Below are 15,292 nucleotides of genomic sequence, written 5' to 3'. Positions count from 1 at the left end.
TAAAATTTAATATCAATAGAGTATAATTGGGAAAGGGTTTATATGCAAAGTTGCAAATCTGAAATATAGATACTGACTTCCTTTGTGTGAAATGTAATCAAAGTTTATAAATTAAAGTTAAAATCCTGATGTTCAACTTTAGGTACTTAAATAATTATTTAAATATTTTCTGAATATTTTGACTTGATGCATATTGCTTCATTATGATTTTATGCTTTCAAGGCTCAATTCTAGGTTTTTAAAGCAAATGTTCAGAAGATGTGATCTTACCTGTTAGTCATTATAAAATTATCTAGTTCCTAAGAACAGAAAGAATAGGAACAGTAGAGAATATTTTTTGTTGAAGAAATGTAGATTTTGTTAGGGCATTATTTACTCATGTGAAATCATAGATTTTAAATAATTCAACAGGTTTTATTTAGCTGTTTAAGGAGAAATGAAGTTAGAAGTATGAAAAATTCTCCAATTTTAAGTTAAGATTATGAGGTACTTTGAGAGTCACACAAATTCAGTCAATAAATGTTAATTGAGCTTTAAGTCTGTGCTTTGTTATCATGGTTTTATTTTTTTCTATTTACATATTTTTCAGAGCAAATATACAGAGAAAACTTGAGAACCATTGGCTTTACCAAGTTTCTAGACTATCATCAACCAAACTCCAAAAAAATTTTAAGTTGTTCCTAGGATGATATGACTAAGCTACACCAAGCCAGGGCGATCCTTAAGTGCCAGTCGGTTGTTGGTGAGAAAGGCAATTGCTTACATCTGACTAAAAACCAGTAGCTATGAAACCCATTTTGATCTAAAGACAATGAGAAAAGTAATTTCATTTAAAGTTTGTTGCCCACATGAAAACAAAAGTAGTTAAATAAAGCATATACTAAACTGCCCAAATTTATGAAAAGCAAGAGCTTCTAGGGGACCTTAATAAATCTGGAAATAAATTGTAAAAGTTAAACATCTTGTAACTGAGACAGTGGAAAATTATAAACTTGCTAACACAGTGAGAGAAGATAGGCAATTGTTAAGCAGAAGAAGGGCTGGGTAAAGAGTCAAATTTAGTGTATTTCCATCAAACACAAGACTTGGAAAAGAGTAAAATTTTAGAAACTGAGGCAGTAAATTCGGATATTCAAAACTAGAATTTTAATCTCAACATCCACGTGAAATCTCAGGATTAACAACTGATGTTAAAGTTATGTAAATGTCACCATTATCTGATTCTGTATGGGCGATGGAAGCCTTCTCTTTAGGTAGTGCAAAACCAAGTCCCCAAAATAACTGGTTTAATTGTTTGATTTTTAATCTGTAATTTTTTGGAAAATGTGAAGAGCTATGTCCCATATCATGCAAAAAAGGGCTTGATAGCTCTATGCTATATAACCTTCATCAGTGTTAATCAGGTCCCCAGGGTGAAACTTCTGCATCAATTGGAATATCTATGTCCTTCCTATACTAAATATGCCTCTGACATATTTCTCTGTGTAGACAAATCACTTACCAGGAATACTTTATAGAGTAAATAAATTTAGAAGAAATGTTCATCCTTCAAACATGATGAGTTGAATAATCCCAGGTAGGAGACATCAACATCGGTCTCCTAGAGCTAACTGTTAACTGCTTCAGGGTGGGCACTCTGTCACCTGATTTATTTGTATATCCCTTCCATACTCCCTTGCGGACCACAACAGGTTGTTTTAAAACTGCTTTAATTCCCTCCCCCTCCCCATGTAAACATATTACTCAAAATACTGGCATTGAGTTTCTGTCCTCTGCTTTTCAATCAGATGAAACACCTGTGCAGCCACTAAAAAAAGCTAATGGACTTAGTTTTGTTGCCAATGAAGTTTGGATCTGTTCATGTTCAATACCAAATGGCAATATATACCCACAGCCCGGAGGCTATAAAACTTGTGAATCTGAGATCTGGAGAAAACCTCTGTGTTATTATGAAGGTTGCTATGGAGATGACTATGCAGGAGAAGAGAGGTGATAAGGGGGAGATGGTGGTAGTACTGTGGAACGGTCCAGCCTCAATTTTTATAAGAAGACTTAAAATCTAAAGATTTGATAAAAATTGTTGCATATGTAGACAGACATAGATATCACTGCTATTAAATCAAGAAAATCATGGAAAGAACAATCAGGAAATCCAAATTAAAGTCTGGGTATCTTAAACTACTATCCATCACATCAGTTAACATATGTCTTGGGGATCATGCCATATTCACATCTGAATCCTTAATATCTAGCTCCTCAAAAGATATTTGTTGAATTAAAATGTGTTGGAGAGCTAATTTAGATAGTAAAGCCCCTTTTTCTATTTTCTCCTACAGTTCATTTATGAGAATTATTAAAACAGAAGGACTCAAATCTAGAGATCCATCATATCCTGCCTGAGTGTTAAGAAATATTTATTGAATGGATTACCAGATGAATTAATTGATGAATAAAAGCTTGGTGCCTCAGTTGTTATAGATTGGATGTATCTGTCCTTTATTTTTGCATTTTGTTGATTTATTTTCACAAGTTTTGTTGATATATTAGTTATATTAGTTTTAAGTGTGTAATATAGTAATTCAACATTTTTGTACTTTACAATATGGTTATCCCACCAATTCTAGGAATCCCCTGTCACCCTGAAAACTTATCACAATATTACTGACTATGTCCTCCTTCACCTTTATCATACACCCCCTTCCCCTCACCCCCATACCTCTCCCTTCTGGCAACCATCCCTTTGGTCTCTGTTTCTGTGAGTCTGTTTTCATTTTGTTTTGTTTGTTTATTTTGACTTTTTAGATTCCACATAGAAGTCAAACCATATGGTATTTGTTTTTCTCTAACTTATTTTACTTAGCATAATAGAATTAAAACCTCACCTAATACCCTGAGATTACCCAGTACTTTGAAAAAAATCTGACTAACGGGGTCACAGTTACTTTCCTTCCACACAACTGAGTTTCTAAAGAAACAGATCACATTCCAAAATGAAAAGGCCCTCCATATTATTGCGATGATCCTACGTGATGCTAAGGAAAGGAACCCCTGGAACTTCCTGGATCCAAAGCCACTTACAAGACATCAAGCATTCAGGCTTCCATAAAATGTGAAAATTTGTAAATCATTTTAGGGTAACAAATGGAAAAGTTTTACTTTTGTTATATTATTTCTTCATAAAGCCAAATTTCTCTAGAATGAGCAAAAGAAAATGTTGAATGACTTGCCTTTTTTTTTAAAAAAAAAGGGAAAAAATTAAAGCAACCCAAAGAATCAACTAGAAACTTCTATTTATTTCTCTTTGCTTTTGCAGATATAGGATCTTAACCCAACTCCAGTTTTTAGTTCTATTAAATATACACAGAAATTCGATGATATCTGTTCTCTATTATGTGTACATATATAAATGTTTAACTTGTAGCAAGTCTCAGAACAGATGACTTGGAAAAATTGATAGGAAATAATCAGGTACTGCAGTTGCCTGCTGGACATTATATCATATATAGCTCACTATAAAGAAAGACCATAAAACATCAAAATGTATCTGGGTGCAAATGGGGAATACACTGAAGCTTCTAATTGCCAAAGTCCTTTCAACTTCAGCACAGCATAGATACATTTTGAAGCATCTCAGCCGATGACATGGCATGATTTGGTACTAATTTTGTGTTTACTCTGCTATATTGCTGCATAAATGCTCTAAACACACAATGAACAAAATTAGTATAAATATAATACCATGTTAACCGCTGTTGAAATCCCATGGAAAATGCATTGTTGTTGTTTGGTTTTGGGTTTTGGCTGTATTATGTTTGCACTTAGGCTCAGAACAATTCATGAGGTTTAAATAACCTTTATGGGTCCAGTTTGGGTTCATGCTTTTTTGATGCCATTAGAACACAGGACTCATCACGGCTCTGCCTCTGGTCAATTTCATAGCTGCCACTGGCTGCTATGCATTTATCATGTCTGATCGTTCAGTTATGTGGTATACCACTGGTTTTTCATTGGCTATCAAGAAACTGACTTCAAATTTCCCTGGGATCTTGTTACTCCTTCCATGGGATTTGATGCTTTCGATTATATTAATATTTATATATGTATGCCTATACATATATAGATACAGGAAACACACATATTAACACACTATAATATATATAAACACATGTATATTCACATATATGTATGTATTGTTTTTTGCAAATGAAAAATTAAAGCAAGCAAAACAAGACTGACCTAACCTACCTGTACTCGGCTCACATTCAACAAAGTCTTCATCATCGCTTGAACATTCAGCAGATGATACAAGGTCATCTGATGTTGGCTGTGCATGTCAAAGGAGAAATAATGGGGTAGGGGGAAGAGAGAGGAGAGAGAGATAAGGAAACCAATGAACAAAAACATAAAAGGCTTATCACAGTGTCCTGTCTCCATCATTATCACCATTTCCCTTCTCTGAAGAGGGCACACTATCAAATGGAGAATTTTAACTCTGTGTAGCTGAGAACGGCTCTGGGTCCAGATGATCTGTGTGGATCTTCTGTGAAGCTGACTGACTCAAAGTGGTCCTAGGAGACTCAAACTTATCCCATTCTGTCACATTGTGCAGGCTGCCTCTATTCTGACTTTAACTTCCATTTTGAGGGCTAATGCAAATGGTGGGCAATACCAGAGTACAGTCTAGGAATGAAATGCAATGCAGCTTTGAGAGGGTTTCAAATGCATAGAGTGTAAGGTCTCAAGTGTATGATTTGGTGGTTGTGAAGGTATAAGCTGGCATAATTAATGAACACTGGAATGCAGTCTGTTCAGAAACAGCATAACGGTTTCTCTTGCTAGCAGTGATTTCTTCATGTAATTGCTGCAATTAGCTGAATTTGTAATGTGGACCAGCAGAGAGACACCACATGACAGTCTCTGGACATAGGTAAGGCAATTTCTGGAGAGTAGAAAAAAATTTGATTGCAGCTGTAATCAACTTGAAATTATCTCCCCCCCCCCCCCAACACCCCACCCATCGATTCCTACAGAAATTCTGCAATGCCAGGGAATCTGCTGCCAGAAATATAGGAGACTGTGGGCACAGGCAAGAAGAAGGCTCCTTGCTACACAGAAGCTAAGAAGACTGCTTTCTGCACCTGGCACATATTGCATGCACAAGAAATACTGCTGAGTTAATTGGTTAATTAATTAATGTACAGATCTTATATAAAAAACAAACTTTCGCCCTTCTACATGGACAAAAGTACTCAAATATAGAATATATACTGATTTTCTAGCCTTACTATTCCCAATGCATTGAAGTCTGAATCCATATTCAAGAGGAAAAGCAATTACAAGCCAGATGCTGTGCGACACATGTATATATACTTATTAGTTATCGTCATTATAAATTAATCAGACATAATTCTTACAACAATCCTTTGGGATAGGGATAATTTTTACACTTTTAAAAAGAACTGAAGTTCAGAGAGGTTAAGTGAGTTGCTGAAGAACAAACAGCTAGTAAGAAACAGTGGGGATTTGAACAGATGCATCTTGGTCAAAGTCTGCATTTGTGGCTCACATAGGTTTCTTCATACCCTTCCTTACACGATGTTTTGGACTGAATTGTGTACCTCCCATCTAAAAAAAAACACACACACAACAACAACAACAACTCATAGGTGGATGTTGTAGCTTCCACACCCCAGAATGTGACTGGTATTTGGAGACAGAATTGTTAAAGAGGCAATGAAGTTAAAATGAAGGCATTAGGGTAAACCTAATCCAATATGAACAGTGCCCTTATGAAAAGATGAGATCAGGATGTACACACACCAAGCAGGATGACCATGTGAAGGCATGAGGAGAAGACAGCTATCTACAAGCCGGGCAGACAGGCCTCAGGAGAAACTCACCCAGCTGACACATGGACCTTGGACTTCCTGATTCCAGAACTATGGGAAAATAAATTTCTGTTGTTTAAGCCACCTGGTCTGTGAAACTTTGTTATGACAGCCCTAGAAAACTAATATATATGACAACACACATGCTTAGTATTTTCAGACCACAACCTTTTTTTAGAAATAGACATATAGGGATAGAATTACTGGACACAGTAAAGAACAGTAGAAACACCACATTAGGTAATTGATTTCACTTAACTGACAGTGGCAGAAAGATGCCTTAAACCACGTTATTGATTTTTATTCTACACCTGACAGGGAGATACTTCGACCCCTGCTCCTCCTTAAACTTAATAGAGAAAGACTTTTGCAAACATACATTTTTTTTAATGAGATACTACTGATGTGTGCATTTCATTTCTAGCAACTGATGTTCGCAGTTGTATCCTGGAGCCCCATTTGCTCCCATGAGAGAAATGGGGAGCCTACTCCCCTGGCGTTTCCCGCTGTGATGAGGCCCTCTGTAGGTCCACTGCCAGTTATTTAAGAAAGGAGGGTGGCGAGGGATTCAATGTTAACTGTACACATGCAGAAGGCAATGATAAGAGGCAAACACCATTTCTGGAAGGGCCACAGCCATTGTTCTATCATTGGCATTATCTATAGGGGCGATACCTCCCCCAGGGCAGCGATGGTTGTTTTGGGTGAAGGGAGGAGATCTGAGTTATTAGAAGGGTTTATGAGTCTAACAAAAACCCACAGTATTTAAATAACAAATATACAGTATATCTGTGGTATTAAAATTTTACGGGAGAAGGGCAATTAGGAAAATAAATGTCTAAAAAACTCCTTTGAGGGTGGTAATGAAAAAAAGGTTGAGGACACACTTGTAAAGTGTAATTGATTGGAAATTAATTGTTGGGGACTTCATTATAAGGACCTTGCAGAATGGCCCATATACTGCTTAACTAGCTTTGGTCCCTAGAAATGAGTGAAACCCAGTGAGTTAATGAAAATCTAATGAGCTCTTCTCAAGAACGGAAAGCCAGGCAATAAAAAGGTCACTGAGCAAATGTATGAATATAATGTGTAACTCCGAGAGAAACCAAAAGGCATTAACATAATATTGGTGGTATTAACTTAATTCTAGGGAAGTCATCTTAATTTGTATTGGCCAAAGAAATGATGTGAAGTGTTTTTTCAAGAAAACTACTGAAGTCTGAGATTGAAAGGATATTTACTACTTTCTTTCAGTTTCCCCCGTCTCCTAATACTACACGAGTTCTCTCCCCCATGGTTTGGCATATACTCACTCTCCTTCCCCATGACCACCTCAACTTCTGTCCCTCAAATGGGTCCTTAACTCCCACTGTAGACCCCACACATATGCTCTTCCATATTCCTATTTCCTTTCCCCTCAGGTCCCTGTCCCCATGCCCTACTTGCTAGAGATGTGGTTTCTGCTGATCTATGGATGAAAACTTGTTCTTCCCAGGCAACAGAAGCACTTTTTACCCTCCTGGCTCCTATACATGGTGGCTGGACTCGAAGGAGGTTAAAAGAGGCAGACTAGCAGAGTGTGGTTCTGAGCAAGCCTGACCATGAGCTCAGAGGGGACTATGGCTCCTACACTTCCAGTTGGTAGCCTGGTGGACCAGGTTGCTTCCTCTCTCCGAGTCTCAAGTTTCTCATCTGTCAATTGGGATAAACAGAGTCTTGTCCTTGGTGAGTATGTGATTTAAATGTAATGTTAAAAGTGAAGTGCCGTTCCTGGTCTATGGTACATGCTCAATAAATATATGCTAGAACTAACTCAGTCAGTCAATAGATCAATCAATCAATAATGGCAATGCATCTGCCATGAGGAGAGAGAAAGAAAAACATGCTTGTAAAGATACCAAGAGCTTCAAAATAATTGAAAGATGGTCTGTTTCCAATGGCTCTGAGTCCAGGTATTCTTGGGGTCTTATGTGAATTCAGCCCCTTTTTTTCTTTCCCTCAAACTTCATCATCGCCATGTACAGATATGATCAATGAAACTCCCGAAGCAACGACAGACATCTCAGTCCTCTCCTGGCCCAACACTGTAACCAATGCTTGTTTATCTGGAGAACGTGGCTCCTGACACTACTGAGCTGGCCACGGACCACCGCATCATTTCAGAAAAACTCCTTTTATCAGGGGCAGCAAAGCTTTGATTTGCAAAGGACTCAGGATTAAGAACACCAAACACAGAAAATTTTCTTTTTTTTAAAACTATGTTTTGTCTCTGCCATCTAAAAAAACCTCAATAATTACAAACCACGGCTTTTGGATAATATGCGCTTAGGATCACATCCTAAACTAATGACAACGTAATTTGAAATCACCCTTGGAAAACCCACGGCTTTCTTTTTGTAGCTTTGTAGTTTTCTTGTCTGTGTCTTTCCTCAAACATCAGTAAATGTAGAGTCTGACTCTGAATCTTTGGCTGTTGGTTCCCGTGGCTGGTATAATACTGCAGATATGCAGACTCCGGATATAGTTATTATGAGAACAGAACTATGGACTTTTATCTTTAAATAAAATGCAGTAGCCGTAGGCTGTGTATGTGTGTGTGCGTTTCCCTATAATTACAACCATTTTTCATAATTAACCATAATTCCTTCTTTAACATCCTTTGAGTCTAGCCACCAAAAAAGTTACAGTTAGTACTCTTTGAGAAGAAAAATATCTGAACTATCTAGAATGATGCTATTAATAATATTTACCACTTATTAAACACTTGCTATATTCAAGTTTTGTGCTAGGCAGATAACACACATTAACTCTTTCAGTACTTAGAATAACGAAGGGTGTAGCTTTTATAGTGACATCTGTTATTTTTAATGGTCCACTAACCATTCTTGTTCATGTAATGGTACTGCTTTAGGAAACTCTTGTAATTGTATAGTTATATCGAGAGTGTTCATCAAGGTGCCTTCCACATTACCTTCACATTTTTTTTCCCTCATAATGACTGTCGAAAGCTTTCATAATTCCCAATGGCTAAGCTTAAAACATTTATACATTACGGTTCCTATATGTCAAATGCCAACGTTAGAAGTCCTTCAAGGAAGAAGAAAAGATCTATGACCATCCCCACCACCACCCCTCAAAAAAAATTGATAGTGGCTGGGTTACCAGATCAACCATCAGCTATACACAACTATATTGTCAAGGTGTTCTGTTCCTCTATTCTTTCATTCCTTCGCTACTTTAATAAATATTCATTAAATATCTATGTGTTAAGCACTGTAACAGTTATGAGGGATAAAGTGATAGGTAAAGCACAGTTCTCCTGCTCTGGTTGTCCATAGCCTCTGACGAGACAGTCAAGTAAACAGGCAAACTCAACGTAGTAAACAAAATGCTAGGACAAGCATAAGCATAAGGTGCTAAGGGAGCGAAAAGCAGGTAGCAGAGATAGCTCCTAGGTGGAGGGGAAGTGGAAAACAAGCCCTCAGAGATGGGTAGTGGTGTAGCAGGGAAAAGCTAAGAGCTGTGGGCAGGAGAAGGACATTCTAGGTGAAAGCGACTCTTTTGCAAAGACTCAGAGGAATGAGAAAGCACAGTTTATTTGTACACCTATGAGTAGTGCCTGGAATGAAGGGATGTACTAGAATGATGGTAATGGCAGCTACTTGAATTGGGTTGTTCTTGGAAGCTTGGATAAGGAGCATGAACTTAATATCCTGCCCTGTCAGACTTCTTCTTCCCATCCCCACATCCCATCGCGTCTCCTGCTGCATTTCCTTTGGAAGCTAATACACGTGGTTTTAGAATGTAGTGCATGGGTCTGATGGCACCATTTCTCCACAGTGCAGATTAAATGCCTTGCCTTGTCTTCTCAAGAGGAGGAAAATATTATTCTGTTCCTATTTATTAGCCAAGTCCTATATTAAAAAATAATAATTCACATTACCCAATTTTAAAATATATATTTCATATTTTTAATACACATGTTGAAATTACTTGGTTCTGTATTAGGAGTCATAAAACTAAAGATAGGCATTATAATAACTTTCAATAAAATATATCTCTGGCAGAAGCCCTCTTTATTCCTTTCCTAAAAGAATTTTTACTGCATTCATATTCTTTTTTTTCCCCTACCAATGTTTATTGAAATTACTTTTGAATAAACTGAGACAGAAGAAAGCTCAACACTCTGCCCACCCAAGTAAATTTATTGGTAAATTTACCTTCCAATTCCCTCAGTTTCACAAATTCGGCTTCTCATTTTCCTCCAATGAGTTATTGTTTCAAGAATCACCTGCTTCTAATTATTTACTCCGAAGGCCTCTGCCCCATTCTCTGCACTGGAATGGTCCCACATCATTCTTCCTTGCTATCCATTACAGGCATTGAGAAGAATGTCTGCTGCTGGGATCAGAACAGCTCAAGGCAGTTTCACCGCGTCTCCGCCTTACTGCCCAGGTGCCTATTTGTGATTTCAAATTCTATCCTTTAGCCCTTTATCTTACACTGAGAATAGGCTAATCATGTTGGGGAATAATAATTTTTCTCCACCCAGCTCTTTGGAAGCACGGTTATTTGACCGAGATTAAGTGCAAGATAAAATAAGTTCTGCCACAGAACAGCTTTATGAAATTATAAATAACATACTCAAGAATGATGAGCGCCTTTCTTCCAGTGAAAAAGAAAAAGAGAAAGGTCCATAAATATTCTGAAGTCCCACAGAAAATAGCCATATATCTCTGCTTCATGCTAAAAAGAATTAAATTCCCTCAAATGCTTGATGTTCTCGTCTTCTCCTCTCGATTTCCATTCTGAGATGGAGTTGGAGTTCAAAGCATGTCATAGGTCATAGGAAGGAGAGTCTCATCCAGCTTCATTGTGAGTATTTATTCTCTATTTAAATAAAGAATGCCTGAGATACTTTTAAAAAGAATCTACTGAGTCTAGGTAAATCTATATCCTTTATAATGAGTTTTGAAAAGTTTGACCATCTCAATTTAAATTAATCTATTAAGATTTTCTTCATTAAATTCTTGCCATTGCATGGTCCCATCTTTGATCAATGCTAATAGATAATTCCCCCATCCACCACCACCATCATCTCCACCTCCACCACCTCCACCACCACCACCACCACCTCCACTACCTCCACCACCACCACCACCACCACCACCACCACCACCACCACACACACATTCATACTACTGGATGATTTATAGACTGAACAAAGATAGAAAAACCCTGCAACACGGGCAAGCTTGTTAGAAGCAAGCTTCTAACCAACCTTCGACCAACACCATCATTTCATCTAACTCAAACCCAATACAGAAACAACCTTAAAACACAGCTAACATTAAATGAGTGTGGTTATCTATACTTCATTTTATTCTGAACATCGGCTTTATAGTCATCCTCAAAAGAAGCAACTGATAAGATTAAGAAAAAATAAAAACATTATTTTAACTCACACTCAAGTATAAAAGACAAGGGCATATCATAAGGCAGGTTCTGAACGATGGAGACAAAGAAACAAAGTTCTAGTCTGGTAAAGATGCTTTCTTTCTGAATTCTTGTGTCCCATCTCTATCTAAGTGTCTTTATTAGAACAACACTCTGTGAATTTTAAGACCGTCTTCTGGGGTTCATGTCATTGTGGTATCTTAAGATACACTTTCTTCTCTTCTCTCTAGCTACTCCTGGAAATAATCACTTGCCAAGTAAGATATGACTATAAATATATATCTTTTACTTGGCCCATATGTCTACAGAATAAGTAGGCTTTAAAGATAATTGCCCTGGGCTAAAGATACCACATTAAGCATGACCAAAATTAGTTAACTGGTGTAGCGGTCTCTAAGAAAGATATAAAACAAACAAAAAACATTGTTCTGGATATATGATTTTATTTATGCATTCAGTGCATGCATTTACTCATTCAACCAGTCTTCCCTCAACAAACATCTATTAACTGCTTGTGATGCGTCAATCAATCACTGCACTGAGGGTTAGACCCAGTTGTTGTCCTCATGGGGTTTACAGCCTATGGGGATTTGAGCCAGGCCAAACTAGAAAACACTGATTAGAAAACACTGACTAGAAAACACCATCATCTGCAAAATCTTAAAGTGAAGTTCATAAATGGTAACTCCTGTAATGAAAATTGACTACCTACTGTCATTCAAGATAGCAGTTTTCATAGGAATTCAAGCAAACAGTATCGCCAGCTTCTCATTAAACTCTACCCACCCTCAATAGCCTCCACATTCCTCTTCTTTTCCACACTGCATATACTGGAGCAGGATAAAGAAGGACAGGATTTATAATATCATTTGCTAATGAATTAACCTTTAAGAAAATCCCTTTGCAGACTCAATATTTAATTAACAGTAAAAAAAAAAAAAAAAACAAGCTAAGCTTAGCCACATTTTGTGCCAAGGATTGGGGTTCTTTATTTTTACCCATGAGGTCTTCTATGATTATATAAATAAATGTGGTTTGGCATTTTTTTTCTCTTTTCTTTCCAGTTTTAAGATTTTTCTTCCATCTGTTCAAAAAAGGAAGGGTGGGTCAAGAAAAAGGAGGGAGAGAGGGTAGAAGGGGGATTAAACTATCTGTTGTTCAAGGCAGCCTGACAGGGAAGAGGAGTATTGAACCACAGAAGATTAACCAAACTTCAATGTACCTTTCCAAAGGCAGGAGGAATGTAATGCTACGTGGTGTTCCACTGATAAGCAAATCCCTCTAAATCCTTTCAATTTATTTCTTGGCCTGGAGAAATTACATATTATTTAGAAGGTGGGGGGTGGGAGAGGGGGATGCCCACCAAACTACGCATCGTCTCTAGGAATCTATATCCAGCACATATTGATCACATACACATAAAGGTCTGGCTTTAATGGCTGTTTTTCTTATTGGTGCAGTCCTGTCTGGTACCAATCGGAAAGGGTTGGCTGCGTTTCCTCTGTATGCTTTTGGTGTTCACTACAAACCTTGTTCTGGGTATTCAGGGTCTAACCAGTTACAAAGGAATGCCAAAAAATTTAGCTGATGCTCCAAAGACCTATCTTTCTTACTTGCTTATCTTCTTGCCTCCTTGCCTGCCCATCTTACTTCTCTCTCTCTCTCTTTTTTTTTAAACTTAAATTGGTATTTCCTTTTTAAGTGATCTCTTTATTCCAATATTATTGCTAAAATGAAGCCTCAGTTTTTAAAGGGTGAGTGGCCAAGGCAAAATATTAATGTGACCCACAAGAATTGATGTAGGTAGCAGTTAATAGGTGTTAAAATTCTGAACAAAAGTCTTCATGTGGAGAATACCAATGTGTTTTTTTCTTTTTTTTTTTTTTTGCCAAAAATGATATGATTCATTCCTCCATGTTCTCCATGTTCCTTCTTGCTCTATATTTCAGGGAAAAGAGATGGGTTTTTGAATTCATCCCCCAATCTCTCTTCCTGGGAGATAGGTATTTTCTTATAGACAAGATTGACTAGGGACAAATTCTCAGTCCAAAGCTGACCTCCTTTGCATTTCCCTCTTTCAGAGTTTCAGACCATGTCTTCTGAAATAAACACAGAAGTAAATAGGTTACATCTACTAAGTTGGGGTACCCACAGCCCCTGTAGGCTATGTTTTCTGTTCTAATTGGAAGTTGCTTAGAAAGCAAAGAGAAGGCAATGGTGTTCCAAGAAACGTGAACCATCAAGGAAATCCATCCCATCCTTTCTCATTTCTCCATATTAGCCACCAACTTACACTAAAAATAATGACATAGAAAGAGAGAGACAAGTGCAGAGGTCTTTCCCTTTTTAGTATTACCTTATCCATCAGTAACCTGAAGTTGGAGGGTATTGGGAGAAGTTACGTGTATCAAGAAGCAAAATAAAAAAAAAAACATGTGAGTTAGTTTTTGTATGGTGTTTCCATACTCCTGCTAAGGACAAAATACATTTGCATCTATGAACTGTGAAATACCAGTTGCGTTATTTCAGTGGTTTTGCATGCAAGTTAAATTTTCTTATATTTGCATTTAAAATTGGCAGCGTACAACATAAGAATGAATAGTAATATTCACATTAATAATTTTAAAGTTCAGCTTTTCTTTACTTAAGATGGCATTAAGTGGTAAACTCAAAACAAAACAAAATGCCGTAACAAGTTGAGAGACTGAGGAAGTAAGGAGAAAAGCTCAGTATCTGAGTACATTTAACATTATTTTTTTTTTTCTGTTCTTTGAACAAGGGTCTACTTAGTTTCATTTTGTCCTGGTTCTCACAAATTATGTAGTTGCCCCTGAGAACAATTCTGCAGAACGTTCTGAACAGGCCAAAGGGATCTGACATGGTTTTCAGAAACTCAAATGACGACAAATAGTTTATGCTCCTGAAACTGAGTTCCTTGAGCTTCACTTTTGGCCTCATGACTGTAGGTGTGCAGTAGCCTTATTCTCTCAAGGGCACATCAGGAGAAAGAGCACCCCCATCTCCCATACTGGGACGGCTCTTCTGCTGCCTGTGCCCATAGCCCCATTCCCTTCTATATCTGCCTAGACCACTGTATAATAACATTCTAAGGTTCTGGCCCCTGTTTATCCTCATTCCTTCCCGATTCTGAGATGAGTTTTGATGTAATCATTTTAAAAAGAATTATGATTGCAAAATTTTCTGAAAAATTTACAATGTCTTTAGCTATACACAGAGGTAGTGTGGAGGATGGCAAAGTGAAAACCGAGAACTGATCATACAGAACCAAGTACCGTTACTAGCACTGACTGTAGGAAAACTTGCCTCTGAGAACTTTGAGAGCAAGTTGGTCTTGGGAAGAGTGGACTGCCCTTCCCAACTGACCTTTTTGGAAGTGAAAGTCAATATGCATCAACTCTGCTGAGTCAGTGGCATCTTTAAAAACTGTGTCAGAAAAATATTTTTAATTTACACTCTGCCCCTCTGAAAGAAATCAATATGTCATTTGCTGAAATTTTTTTTTTTTTAATCTTAGCATCTTTATTTAGTTTTTCTATATATTTTCCCCCCTAGTTTTCTAGGGAGCAAAGAAAAAAGTGTTTTGTGTTTTGGTTGTATTTGTATTGATTCAATCACTTTGAGCAAAAATAAATAAATAAATAAATAAACAACTAAATACAGCAGAGTAACTTTAATGACAATCTTTTAGGGATCAAGATCTCTAAGCAACATAGGTTTATTTCCATTCTAGGTGATTGGAAATAAACAGAAATCAATAAAACAGGATTGCTGGGCAATAAACAAGAGACACATTTATAATTTAAGAAGCTCCTTTTTTTTATGCATTCATTACAGAAGACTGTACTCAAGCCCTGTTCTATTTTTACAGCAGCATAGATTTCCTCCAAGCACGCAGTCTGTCTCTTGGTTTTTTTTTTTTTTTTGAG

At 37.2% G+C, this 15,292-nt stretch overlaps 1 protein-coding gene across 33 annotated transcripts in view; it reads right to left on the bottom strand.

The window, feature by feature from the left end:
- Positions 1–15,292, bottom strand: part of NRXN3 (neurexin 3) — a 1,418,420-nt gene that overhangs the window by 45,786 nt on the left and 1,357,342 nt on the right. For 19 of the 33 annotated variants that reach the window (XR_004956344.1, XM_036239437.1, XM_036239443.1 and 16 more), the window contains one exon: positions 4,246–4,324. Coding sequence is in view for 30 of the 33 variants with exons in the window: in XM_036239437.1 (XP_036095330.1) it covers positions 4,246–4,324 (79 nt within the window). In the remaining 3 variants the exon portion in view is untranslated. Of the gene's footprint in view, positions 1–4,236; positions 4,325–15,292 lie in introns of all 33 variants that reach the window. The other 14 variants (XR_004956343.1, XR_004956345.1, XM_036239436.1 and 11 more) reach the window with 1 other exon arrangement.

This window comes from Rousettus aegyptiacus, unplaced genomic scaffold (assembly GCF_014176215.1).
Source record: "Rousettus aegyptiacus isolate mRouAeg1 unplaced genomic scaffold, mRouAeg1.p scaffold_m13_p_3, whole genome shotgun sequence".
NCBI lineage: Eukaryota > Metazoa > Chordata > Mammalia > Chiroptera > Pteropodidae > Rousettus > Rousettus aegyptiacus.
The sequence above is the reverse complement of the archived record's forward strand: the minus strand, read 5'-3'. Positions and strand labels throughout refer to the sequence as shown.